At 37.7% G+C, this 12,914-nt stretch overlaps 1 protein-coding gene across 4 annotated transcripts in view; it reads left to right on the top strand.

Moving 5' to 3' along the window:
- LCLAT1 (lysocardiolipin acyltransferase 1) overlaps positions 1 to 12,914 on the top strand; it is a 112,697-nt gene that overhangs the window by 42,720 nt on the left and 57,063 nt on the right. For all 4 annotated transcript variants that reach the window (XM_068186042.1, XM_068186041.1, XM_068186043.1 and 1 more), the window contains one exon: positions 9,808 to 9,954. In XM_068186042.1, coding sequence (XP_068042143.1) covers positions 9,808 to 9,954 — 147 coding nt within the window. The remainder of the gene's footprint in view (positions 1 to 9,807; positions 9,955 to 12,914) is intronic.

Here is a 12,914-nt window from a genome sequence, read left to right as displayed (position 1 = left end):
TAGATCCAGAGTTCTTGTGGTCCCCTTTGTAGGTTAAAAGTGTAAAGGTATCAGATTTAATGACTCTGTATTACAAGTAGGCCGTTATTTTCTAGTTAATTATAATTAAAATTAGAGGATTCACTATTTCAAGGAGACACATTGAGTCATTTATCTAGTTCTCAAGTTATTCATTCTTTGCATTCCAGTGTATGAAAAAAGCCTTAAAATTGATTAAAGGTGAGCTTTAAAAAAAGAAGTCCAAAGAAAAACAGATGGTCCTTTCTTCCTGGAACTGTAGCTTTGGCTTGATGAATTGGGGGCAGTAAAATTTTCACAAAGAGATATTACGTTTCAGTAATCTCAATTTCAGAAACATTCTTGCAGCATTTCAGTACATCTTGCCAAAGCTGGCGTCTCCAGGGAGCACTACTCTGCTCTTGGCTGTTGCTGCAGTTTCTCATCTGACATCATCAGAAGCTACTGACACATTCTGCAGTATTAGTTTTCAAGGAGAATTTCTAATGTCATTGACAGCTTCCTGCATGGTCTGACATGATAGGACTTCTCTACACTACTTGTAATAGATAGGATCAATTAATATTCTCATCTATTCTCAATTAATAAGGAGTAGTTTGGGAAGTGATACAGATTATGCTGCTGTCATGTTCAGAATCTGCTATGGAACACATACTTGTGTTCCATACATACATACATGTTCTTGTATGTACCAAGGAACATACAAGGTAGTGTGGGATGACCAGATAATGTCTAGGAGATGGTTTTAATTTTTTTCTTAACAGTTTCATTTGTGGAAGTCTTCTTATGATAACCAGTAAGACTTCACTTGAAATAGGTATGTTGTTTTAATGATGGACAATATGGTTGTGTTGGATGAGCTTACAGTAATATTTGAATTTTAATGGTTAAACATGCCACAACATGGATATGAAAAATAAATTGAAATTTGGGTTTAATTTGAGCGCTGTCAGATAAATTTATGGAAAAGTGAGAGAGGGTAACCAGAGGGACTAATGTCAGAGCATGGCTACCACATGACATAATATTAATTCTAGTTTTGCTTAGTGCAAATGGTAAAGATAAATACCATCATAATTCAGTGTAAAAATGTAAAGTGTGCAGGTGTTGCAGGCACCATTGATGGACATATCTTGAAGATTTCCCTGTTTTGAAAAGGTCACTAAGGCTGCTAAAGGAGGGAATTATAGTTGAAGCAGAGTGGACAGGAACAGGTAAGGAAAGGAAAAGATGACAAAGAAAAAAGAGGAGAATAAGCAAACCTGACAAGCCTGGAGTAGTTAGGAGCAGAGATAACTTGAGTAACTCTGTCCAGATCTTCATCTCTGGATTCAAGTTATTCTGTGGCTAACATTCCTCTCAGAGAAGATTGCAAGATGTAGGAGCTTTTTAGTCGCTGTTTTTCACTCGTCTGTTCACTCACATGTCGTAGTTCACAAAGGCTCAAGTTAAATGCCAGGGGAAAAAAAAGGAGTTTTGCTCTGTTTCAGCACTGGGCTCAGCCCCACCAATCTTCTACTACACGTCAGTTGATCCATTATAGCTGTCCAAGTGTGCGAGCCTCGCCTGAAGCAAGCTCAAAGTAATTTGAGTCATCTTGTTTTTCAATGAAGCAGGGCAAAACAACTCAAATTATCCTGCCTTTGCCACAGGCTAAGAGCATACACACCGACAGCTATGATGGATCAGCTACCATGAGGTAAAATATTGTTGTCACTAAGCCTAGAAAATTTTAAAACTTAACTCAATTGGAGTGCAGCTAAAGCAGTGCAGTGTGGAGGATCTGTACACATTTGTATTGGCATGGAAGTGTTTGTGCTGCCACAACTACTTCCATAGGTAGGTATCGAAATGCTTCAGCATAAAGCTTCTTTGTTCAGGCAAAAGCAAATCTATAGGTGGATTTACATTAAAATTCTTACCAATAGAGCTTATTATTTAAAAAAATTAAATCTGTAACCTACTGGACTTTCTAGCATAGTTCCTGTGTCAAGCATCTTACATTAAAATAGTCTGAGAGTTTTGAGGAGCTGCGATGTTTTGTCTTCTAGCAATTCAATTATGAGCTGCCAGACTTAATTACCATAGAGTTGTTAACCTAGGTGAATTTGAAAGTAGAAGTTGAAAAGCATACTCTCTAATGGCAAGCACAATTGTTATTCTACCAGTTATTCCATGTGAAGACTCTCTTGAAGAAATTTTAAGTGTGAATGAAGGATTGTTACTTTGCAGCAGAAATGCAGCTTAAGTTGGCTGTAACCTTATATGCCTTTTTTTTTTTTCTTTTTTCTTTTGTAGGGAAGAAAAGCTTAGGGGCCTGTTTCCCAGCTTCTCTCATCCAGGAAAGGCATAATAGGTTTCTCCCACCCCTGTCAGGGAAAAAAAAAAATCCCACAACCAAAGCCAACAAGCCTGTGTTCCATTAAACTTTCCTTATCCTTTCTATCTAATAAGGACTCCACTTGTTCTCTACCCCTTTCCCTCTCCAAAATGCACATCAAAAGTGTGAGATCAGATGCTAACTACTTTCATTCTCCCCATTTTACAAACAATAAGTGATAGAGGGAGAGGTTGTTTTGTCCAAGCTTACAGAACAAATGAGAGCAGAATTAGATTGGCATGTTTTCCTGATTTGCATTCCTGTGCTGTTATCAGTGGGTTATGCAACATCTGTACAGCTCAGCTCTTCAGGCTGGGTTCCTTCCATGGTCCCCCATGGAGGAGATGAAGCATCTGAAGAGGATGCAGGCCTTTGGAAGAGATATTCTGTTGTAGAATCTCTCCCAGTTCTTGACTGGCAGTTCAGATGACTCTCACACTGTTTGGTAGAGCCTGCTTGTTCTTCCTCACAGTCTCACAACTGGAGGTTGTTTTCTGCATGTCTTTGGAGATTTTGGAGTGACATAGGCCTTTTCTCCAGATACATATTGGGAAAGACTCATCTTTTTTAACACTTAGGTTTTCATGTGCTGTTTCACTGTATTGATGTATTTTTAAACTGCATCAGAAGAAGCTGCTTTCCAGCCATCCCAGAGCCTTTGCTTTAGTTTGCTTTACTTTTGAGTGATGTTATGTTCTGTTATGTTATTCTGATTTTACACAGTGCATCAAATCAAATAAAATTGAAAATAAAATTTAAGATGCATACTGTAACCAGAGGTTTAATAGTACATAATGACATTTATAGTATTTTGTAAGTAGCACTAAGATAATGGCAGAGTTAATCATCTAATCATCCATATTCTATAAAAATGGCATAATTTAGAAAATGAAATGAAATTTTGAATATGAAGTGTCCAAATAATATCCTTCTGAACCACAATTAAGGCACTGACTATTGAAAGAATACTTTCCAAGAAGATAGTATATCTCTGGGTGCTTTATATACACACATATCTTGCTGCTTCTGTGATGAGTTTTTCCCGCATGCTTTCACATGCTCTGTGTGTGTTCCTTGGCTGAGAGATACCAATTCTTCAATGAAATATTCTTTCTAGAAGGTTCCACAGTTATATTTTCACAGGTGAGGCACAGGCCACTGTATCTGACTAGCTTTTTGACAACATTGTTCTTGCCCTGACAAGGAAATCTTGTGCTGCAAACCTTGTTTGAAGAAGTTTCTAATTGTGTTCTCAGTAAACAGTAAGCTAAAGCAGGGGTTTGTACTTGCACATCCTATATTCTTCCGTAAGACAATGAAGCAGAACAAAGCAAATAAAGAAAGCTTTAAGACTTGAATGTGACTTAAACAAACATAAAATTTGGAATAATTTGGTACTGAAATAAATGCATGAGATCTATGGGGAAGTCAAAGCTAAAACCTGCGAATCAGAGCAAGATCAGAATATTTTTGGTTTTTTAAGTTACCTTGAAAATCTGTGTTTTTAACATTGTTTGTTAATTGTTTTAGTAGGGAAAAAAAAGGTTGGTCAGGCTCCACATTGGAAGAGATGGTATTCTGTGGAATGTATGGTAGACTACATAGGGAGATATATATATATATATATATATATATATATATATATATATATATATATGAAAGATATAATCTGAGCATATATAAACTGATATGTATATCTGAATATATATAATCTGAAATATATAATCTTAACTGGAAATTACCATAAAAATAATTTTAAAACAGATGTAGGTTAATGTTCAGAGTCTGTTAGTGCAAGGCAATAGCAAAAGCATGGTGGTTTTGAAATGGACACCTCACATATTGAATAAAATTAAGAAATAGACTGAATCAGATGACTCACTATAAAACCAAGAGCACTACTGTGAATTTGTATTTGTGAATTTTATCTCTTAGTTTATCTTGTAATTTGCTTAAAGAATTCACCCAATCAGATAGTAGTCTTTCAATTCATTATACTCCTATTAACTGAATTATTGGAAATGAGCATGGTGAAAGAAAACTTGCCAGGAGCAGAGATTGTACTATATGAGGTTGTTTCAAGAAGCATTTTTTTCTTTATTTTTCTAGTTTCTGCTCTCAAACCATTACATTAAACATAAAAAAAAAATATTTGCTTTGGGCTTTTAGATATAAAACTACCTAGGAAATAAGAACAACAGCAAAATGCCCAATTCTAATTGAATTTGCAGAAATGTGCTTATCAGTCTATACTGCTTAAAACTCAATGCTGTATATGTACAGTAACTTTACACCCTGGCTTCCTGTGTGATCTTCTATGAACCAGCATCTTTGCAGTACCCACAGATCTTTGAAACAGGGGACATTCACAACTGCATACTTGTTGCCTTGTGGTAATTTTATGCAGCAAAACACTAGGAGTAACAAACTGTTAATAGGCCCAATTATTTGTGTACAGTGGGATCATGAGCTTCCGAGTGATTTCCCTTATTAAGCCTGGATGTCTGGTTCCCTGATGCCTCAAAAGCCCTGATCAGGACCAGACCCCTGCTGAATACAGACACACTGAATAAGGCTTTTATTTTCGACCAAGCTAGTGCTATGAAGAAACAGTGAGTAATCCAGTGATAGAAAAGAGACAGGATGATTGAATATAATAGCAAAGCCCATAGTTAGGCTGTTTACCTTCCTACTTGATTCTGAAATTTTGAATCACTTATTGAATTTGTTTGCAGGGGGTTTAGTATTGTTAGTTGTTCTGTTACATTGCTACAGGTAACATACTGTAGATACCATTTTCTTGAGGAGTGTGTGTGTATGCTTGCTTTCAATATCAGCCATAATATCCCTCCTTGAGATGTGACATTTTGGAGGATATCTGATTTCTGAGGCTGAGTACAAAAAATTGTGATACAAAACCAAACAAAGCCTTTTTTTTGGCACAACTCAGCTCTTTCTTGCTTTTGTTCATTGTTACATCCACGTTTGGTTTCTGCTTACTTCCAAATTACCTTTGCAATGAAAACACACTAAGGAAATTTCAGCATTGAGTGTTGTTTTTTCTAAAGGATTTTGGGGTAAGGAAAATAGAAGTGCAGGGTCTTAGAATTTAAAAAGCTTTAGACCTGGAGCTGGCATTTTTAATACAATGCTGCAAATTCTCGACTTGCATAAGCTGTAGTTTGCTTTATCCCCAAGGCAGTAAGGAAATTGTGATGTACAACACATCTCTCTATTTCAATAGCAGGCTTTTCTTTTTGTGCAAGCACATTTTTTTTTTCCTGCACAGAATTACATCCTAATAGGATACATATCATTACTGTGTCTGTGTTCCTAGAGATTTTAAGCTGCTTGTTTATTTTTTCAGCTCTGAAATGTTGATTTAAAGGTCAGTGTGGCTAGCTATTCTCTCTGGTAGGTTTTTGCACTGCTGTTTGGCAATTTGGAACAAGAGCTGTGCAGTGTGATGCTTTTTGTATGCCTTTCCAAGCAATGTTAGTCATCCAAAATGTCGGCTGCGATAAGAAGATTATTTTAGCAAAGAAATGGATGTGCATTGTTATGGTTTCTTTAGCTTTGCTGTTTCTCTGCTGTGTTTTTGTCATCAATGATTTCTTAAGAATCTGCAAATCCAAAGGCAACCATTTTTCCCCAGTCAAGTAAATGCTGCCTTTGCTAGGAAAATTCCTGTTGTCCAGGAGCTTTTGGACAACCAGAAATGCTGTGCAAAGAGAGCAAAATACATTTAATTCAGTTGAACAATATGTTGACCTAAACTGAATAGCAAGTCTTACTGCAGGCTGCACATGGGAAGGGACTGCCTTCTGCTGCTTTTTCATAAATACTACTGATTAGCAAAATCTTTCATTCTGCCCATTGATTTACTGAAGTCCTCCTGTTTCCCTATGCATTCCTCTTTGGCTCCCACATCGTGTCTTGGACTTGTAACATGTTATTTCTGCAGCAGCACAATGCAGACACACTGGAGTGGAAATCAAAGCAAGAGCTGCTTTTGCTTTGCTCAAAGGCCAAGCAAAAGTGGCTCTTCCTTACCCAGTTGACACTGGTGGGGTGGTGAGGCATGTGAACAGCAGGCACTGTCCCCACTGGTGCATGAACCAGGGCTTTATAGAAATCAGGAATTCACAGTTTTGTTGCCTGGAGGCCTTGAAGCATGGGCAAATGTGGAAATTTCTCCACAGTCATAGATGTTAAAATAGCTTGGCCCAGTGTGCTGTGCTGGGGTAAGTCAGGAGGAAACCTGGGTCCTTTTCTCTTAGTCAGCTATCTGTTAGATAACCTCTTCTTTTTTGAACAGTCAGGACTGTTTCATCTAATTAGATATACACTTAAAGACAGACACATTCTTCCAGAACACTGGATGTTGTTTATTGGAAAGGTTAGAAAATCAAACCTGTTGTTTATCTTAAAAACTGGATGCCTCCCAACTCCTTTCCCACTCCTCCCTGACATCCTGTCATTACATTACTGCTTCTGTTTAATTATTCATAGCCCATATATAACACCACCACTTAGAGCAGGAATGGGAAACTACTGCACTCTATCCTCTGTTTTATGCAGTTTAGTCAGGTAAAGTACAAGTCACCCAAGCAGCATCTTTTGTTGGTAGCTAAAGGTGTTTATAATTGGATGCTCACAGTGCTGTTGAAGAATGATAGCTAGAGTGAGTTTATTTGCAAGTTTTGATATAATTTAAAGCCTTGTGCTGCATGAAGAAGGGTAGGAGAGAGGATGGGATCTGGCAGCTTTTTCCATATTCCCTTTGTTATGGACCCGAATCACTCCTAAAGAGCTGCTGACCTGGGAAAGTATCAGTAGGCTTCCTTAAGTGAGCATTTATTTTGCTTTTTGCTTCCATTCTTTCAGCCTACAGACTCTGCTGCAATGAGAACACAAGGACTGAGTAACTAAGGCCTGATGTGTGATGCCACACAATAAAATGGCTTAGCACGGTACGGGTTTCCATATACTAACTCAGGTGTAGTGTCCTGTGTACATAAAACATACAGAAGGTCTGGGCTGAGAGCTAAGAATGATTGGAAAACACTGAAACCACAGTAGAACTTTCATAATCTCTGTGTATTTTTCCACTCTGTCCTGTGGAGCATCTGCATTTCCACAGTTGTAAATGGTATGGTTCAAGGCATCGCTCTTTCTGCTCAGAGGGATTTTATCCTTTGCATTGTCCATTTTTATGAATTTGATATCAGATGAAGTATCACAGAATATCTCAGGTTGGAAGGGGCCCATATGGACCATCAAGTCCAACTCCCTGCTCCTCACAGGACTGCCTAAAGCCAAATCATGATCAGGAGCATCAGTCCAGGTACTCTTTGAACTCTGCCAGGTGAGATGCTGTGATGACTTCCCTGGTGACTGACCACCCTTTCAGTGAAGAACCTTTTCCTAATATCCAATCTGAACTTCCCCTGATGCAACTTGTGCAGTCTCCACCTATCTTCTAGAGCAATGAAATGCTTGGGCACGATTTGGTATGAAAAGATGTCCTCTTTATATGACACTAGAGTGGAAATGAAGCCCTGATTAGTACAATTTCAAATACTAATGTGCCATGTATTGTAACAGCAGGAGATGATTACATGCCAAAAGATAGCATAGTTAAATTGCATTAAGTTACTTTAAAGTTACTGTGAAATGTATCTTTTTTTTTTTTCTGCAAGCAATTTGTTAAACATGGGTAGCCTCTGTTAATAAAGCTGTACTGACACTTCTTGATACTGCAGATGTGGGAATGTAATAGGTGCATAAATGCACATAAAATCTTGTGATCAAAGTTTAATTTCCCTTACAAAGGATTTTTCACAAATATAGTATGCAAATATGAAAAGATTTGCTGAGACTGCATTCTGGGCATTTCTTTTCTTAAGTCATATAACCACTTCTAGTATTCAGTTATCTGAATATCACTGATTTTCTGGATATCTGAGATGCATTAGATCCAGATTGCAGACAGTTTTTTAGTTATTCATGTTCCATTTGTTTAACTGATTTAAAAATAAGAAGTATTTACCCCATGATATAGGTCACAAATCTTTAACAATACAATTAATTTTTCTAACCAGTACAGAAGAGATGATGCAGCAGGTTAATGTATTTTCCAGGCTGACTGACTTACAAAGCTGATGGAAAAATGAGTGACTTTAGTAAGTAGTTTTCCAGCATATGGTCCATATGAGATACTGCTATGAACAGAATATAAAGGAATCCTGTGAAGAGGAGCTGAAATGAAGGGCAAGAATAACATGCTGTAAGTCACCAGCAAAGGAAAAACAGGCTTTGAGAGTGGTTGTGAGCAAAGAGGAGAATGGGCAGCTGTGATGTTTTCTCTTTGATGTGCAGGATCTCTCTGCAGGTTTTCTGATGAGGTACAAGCTCACCAAGTACACTGGCAAGGCAGTGTCATGCTCTTCTGAGCCCTGTTTAGGAAGGGAGCATCTCAGGCTTGTGGTGGAGCTGGAGCCCTGATTTTTCATCCTTCTGTCTGAGCTAATGGACAGAACTTGTGATATTATGTGATGTGCTGTACACTATATACTTGTGCCAAAAAGAGCCAAGAATACTTACTGAAGATAATGGGATGTGACCTCTGAGCTGCAGGGTCAGCAGCAGTTGCACTTACTTCACTGCACTTACATTGTCAGTTTGATGGCAGGCTGCAAATCCTTGTATGTATTAATACAAACAAATGTATATATTTAAGTTTTTATTCTATATTCAAGTGTAAAGAAAAGCTGTAAGTATTTTCTTCTGTGAGTAATGAAAATTATAAGGAGGTATATATAATAAAGCCTTTAAAGGAGCAGATACTTTCTGGTTTTAAATGCTTCACCTCAGAGAATCATGGCATTGTTTAGGTAGGACTGTCAAGATTATCAAGTCTGAGCACATCCCTAAGCACTGCATCCCTAAGCAGTACATCTACACAGCTTTTAAATAGTCCCAGGGATGGTGACACAAACACTTTTCTGGGTAGCTTGTTCCTAGGGCTAGCTAGACAATGCTTTTGGTGAAGAATTTTTTCCTAATATCCAGTCTAAACCTGATGCAACTTAAAGCCATTTCCTCTTGTCCTGGTGCATGTTACCTGGGAGAAGAGATCAACCCCCTGCCTTGCTGCAACCTCGTTTCAGGACAGCATTGACCCTATTCTTGGTCTGGTAACTTGAGTTTTGAATGCATTTATGCATTCTTTTTTTTTATCAATCCAGAATTCTTTTTACAAGGTAACCAAGTGCTCTTAATCAGAGTTGATGACAGGTGGGCAGCAGATTGGGTCTAACATAATTTATAAAATTCTTTGGAATAACAGACACTGTGGAAGTATCAGAGTGAAATGTTGCTGAAGGTGTATTTTTTTAAAACTTTAGGCTGGGCAATGCAGGTTGCAGCCTTTGTTTTCGTTCAGAGAAAGTGGGAAGACGACAAGAGCCACTTCGAAAAAATGCTGGATTATTTCTGTGACATTCGTGAACCACTGCAACTCCTCATCTTTCCAGAGGGAACTGATCTCACAGGTAGGCTGCATTTGTCATCTTCTCAGGGAATATTCAACATGGAAATTCTTTGTTGTTTATGGAAAGAGTTTAAGAAAGTCCAAGGCAGGAGCAAGACTTGGTTCTCATGGGTAGTAGAAATGATAGTAAATGATCAAACAATGTGCTAATTCATGTGAGAGGCACAAGCATAGTTCTACTGGAAGACTTTGCCAGTCTTCCTGAAATAACTTAGATTGCACAGCATCTAGTGATTGACACTGCTTTTCATTGGTCAGTGCTGTACATACACTGCATTAGCAAAAGCAGGCTTCAAGACCTGGAATGTATCACTCACATGCTCCTATTTCCTGAATTACTGTGACAAAATCATTTCATACCAATGAAAGAGGGATTGAAAAGTTCTAATGATTCTATTTGATTTCTTGCCTAATGTTTTAAGATGGAAACATGGAGATACTTGTTCCTTAGGCCATGTAAGCACTGGAAGCAGTCTGTATCTGCCTCTATAAAGGAAATATCTCTGTAAAACAAATGTTGATATTATCATGGGAGTAAATGTAATGAGTTTGACCCTGTAGTATTAATTTTTAATCAAAAATCTACCTTAATACAGGTATCTTATGGCATCATTAGGGAGCTGTTAATCAAAGTTGAAGACAACTCAAGTGCCTATAATAGAAAATACTGTATGAATGTTCCATGGTGGTTTGTGCCTCCAGCATGATGCCTGATTTGATAAACATTATCTTTAAATAGAAAATGAATTGCAATTAAGATTCTAACTATAAGCTTATTTAAAAGATTTTTGCTATATTTTTCATTGCAGATATTCACAAATCATATTTTATTGCAAAGCCATGTCAGTAAGTAGTAGACATGGTATAAAAATAGCTAGCATATGGTGATATTTTTCCTTCTGTATTTCAAATATCCTTAAGATGGGTATGTGTGTAGTATTCAGATGCTATCATACTGTAGGGAAGTATCATCACTTGATCAGCCTTCCTTGAAGAGGATAAATTCATTGAACATTCTTGGACTGCTTCATGTGACATCTCTTGTTGAATTGGTTATCTTGTATCTAAAGTTAGGAAGAAGGATGGAATTTTCTTCACTGAAAGAATGGTGAGGCACTTGGACAGGGTGCCCAGAGCAGCTGTGGCTGCCCCATTCCTGGAAGTGTTCAAGGCCAGGCTGGATGGGGCTCTGAACAACCTGGTCTAGTGGGAGGTGTCCCACCCTGCCCATGGCCGGGGGTTGGAACGAGGTGATCTTTAACATCCTTCCAACCCAAACCATTTCAAGATTCTCTGAAATTATCTCACTTCAACTTTTTTTCTTTGAATTAATGAGGAACTATTTCCTCCTAGCTCTGGATTATGAGGTACAATCTTACTCATGGAGTCAGAGACACCTCCTCAGAGCACTCTCACTCTCTGAACAGGTGTTTCCATCTCTAGATGTCTGAAAGAATTGGATTGTTTGGAATTTATTCCATAAATTATGTATGCCTTCTGATTTCTAGAGGAATCTAATATTCCTGAAAGACAAGAGGTTTTTAAAGAATTGAGGAAGTTTTGTACTGCTTTAAAAAAGATTTGGCTGAGGACTGAGACAGCTACAGTGTGTTAACATTTGTGCTGCAGAGTCCAAAAGGCAGTGGTGAGGATGCTCCCACCTGAATGTAAAGCTGCTTAAGGAAACACAGGGTTTTCTCTGTGCTGTAGTTACTGACATAAATTACTTAGGCTAAACTTTGGTATAAGTTGTTGATACCCTCCACTGAGAAGCTCAAGGGAACAAGTTTCTTTATTTAATTAATAAAAAAAACTAATTGAATTTCTGAACACAGGTTGTTGACAGATATTTTTTTCCCCCTTTGGTAAGATAATTCTGTTGTTCTGATTTCCCTTCTTTATACCTGTGCAACATGTTCTCTTAACTTCACAATGCCCAGTGGAGATGCACTAACTGTGCTGATCTCCTGAGGCCACCACAGGTGGGTGTGAGCAGCCCAGGAGGAAGCAGAATGATGGGAAGGATGGAGTTATAGGTAGGGAAGACAATAGGGCACTGCTGCGCTGGCTTCTGACATGTTAAACTGTCCTGTGTTTACCACTCTTAAATTGCCATCAAGTATTGAATGCCACTTGGATACTACATTTGTGCATAAAAGGATTAATAGAGATGGACAAAACCCTGGGTTTTTTTCTCTGGAAGTAAATAGCTCTCCCTCTCTGATTGTCTTCACAGGAAATATTGCTTAATATACATTTTAAAATACTGTAGGAGACAAGAAAAAAATCCCTTGACAAGCTAATCCTGACCAAGCAGTAAATATATGCCATATGAGCATGCTAGAACATAATATATGTACCATTTTGAAGAAATTATTTTCAGAAAACTGTTGCATTATTGACATATTAGGACCTGTTGCAACCTCATGTTCCATCCTTTAGAGTAAGAAATAAACTGTTTTTTTTTCTGAACAGTTGCTCCGAATTGTAGGGAACATTTTGCAAAAATAGAGGCAGTGACACTTGTTTTCTGGCCAAATGGTAAAACTGCTAATTACTTCTGAAAACAAAATTCCTCTGGTGCTTAAAATGAAGAATAACATTCTACATGACTGAATAGCAAAATTGCTGTGCAGCTCTGTGCTGCTGTCAATTTTATCCTCCCAGTGGGCATGTGACAATGATAGATTTACTCCTCTTTATCATATTTTCAGGTATTCGAGAATGAGATTTCAAAGAAATGTAAAATAAGACTGTATTTATATATGAGCTACTGCCTCACTTTAAGGTGGTGAAGTACTTTGCTGTGGAAGATGCTACATAAATAAATTTTAGAAATAGTAATGTCATGAACCCTGAACATTGTATTTGCAGACTGGATTGCATAGGGGCTGAGGTAATAATTACATAATTGTATACTTATTTCTGATAGGTTGGCCATCTTTTCACTCTGGAGTACTT

Source organism: Anomalospiza imberbis, chromosome 3, assembly GCF_031753505.1.
Source record: "Anomalospiza imberbis isolate Cuckoo-Finch-1a 21T00152 chromosome 3, ASM3175350v1, whole genome shotgun sequence".
In the NCBI taxonomy this organism is placed as follows: Eukaryota; Metazoa; Chordata; class Aves; order Passeriformes; family Viduidae; genus Anomalospiza; species Anomalospiza imberbis.
Note: the sequence above shows the minus strand (reverse complement) of the source record. Positions and strands in the feature narration are given on the sequence as shown.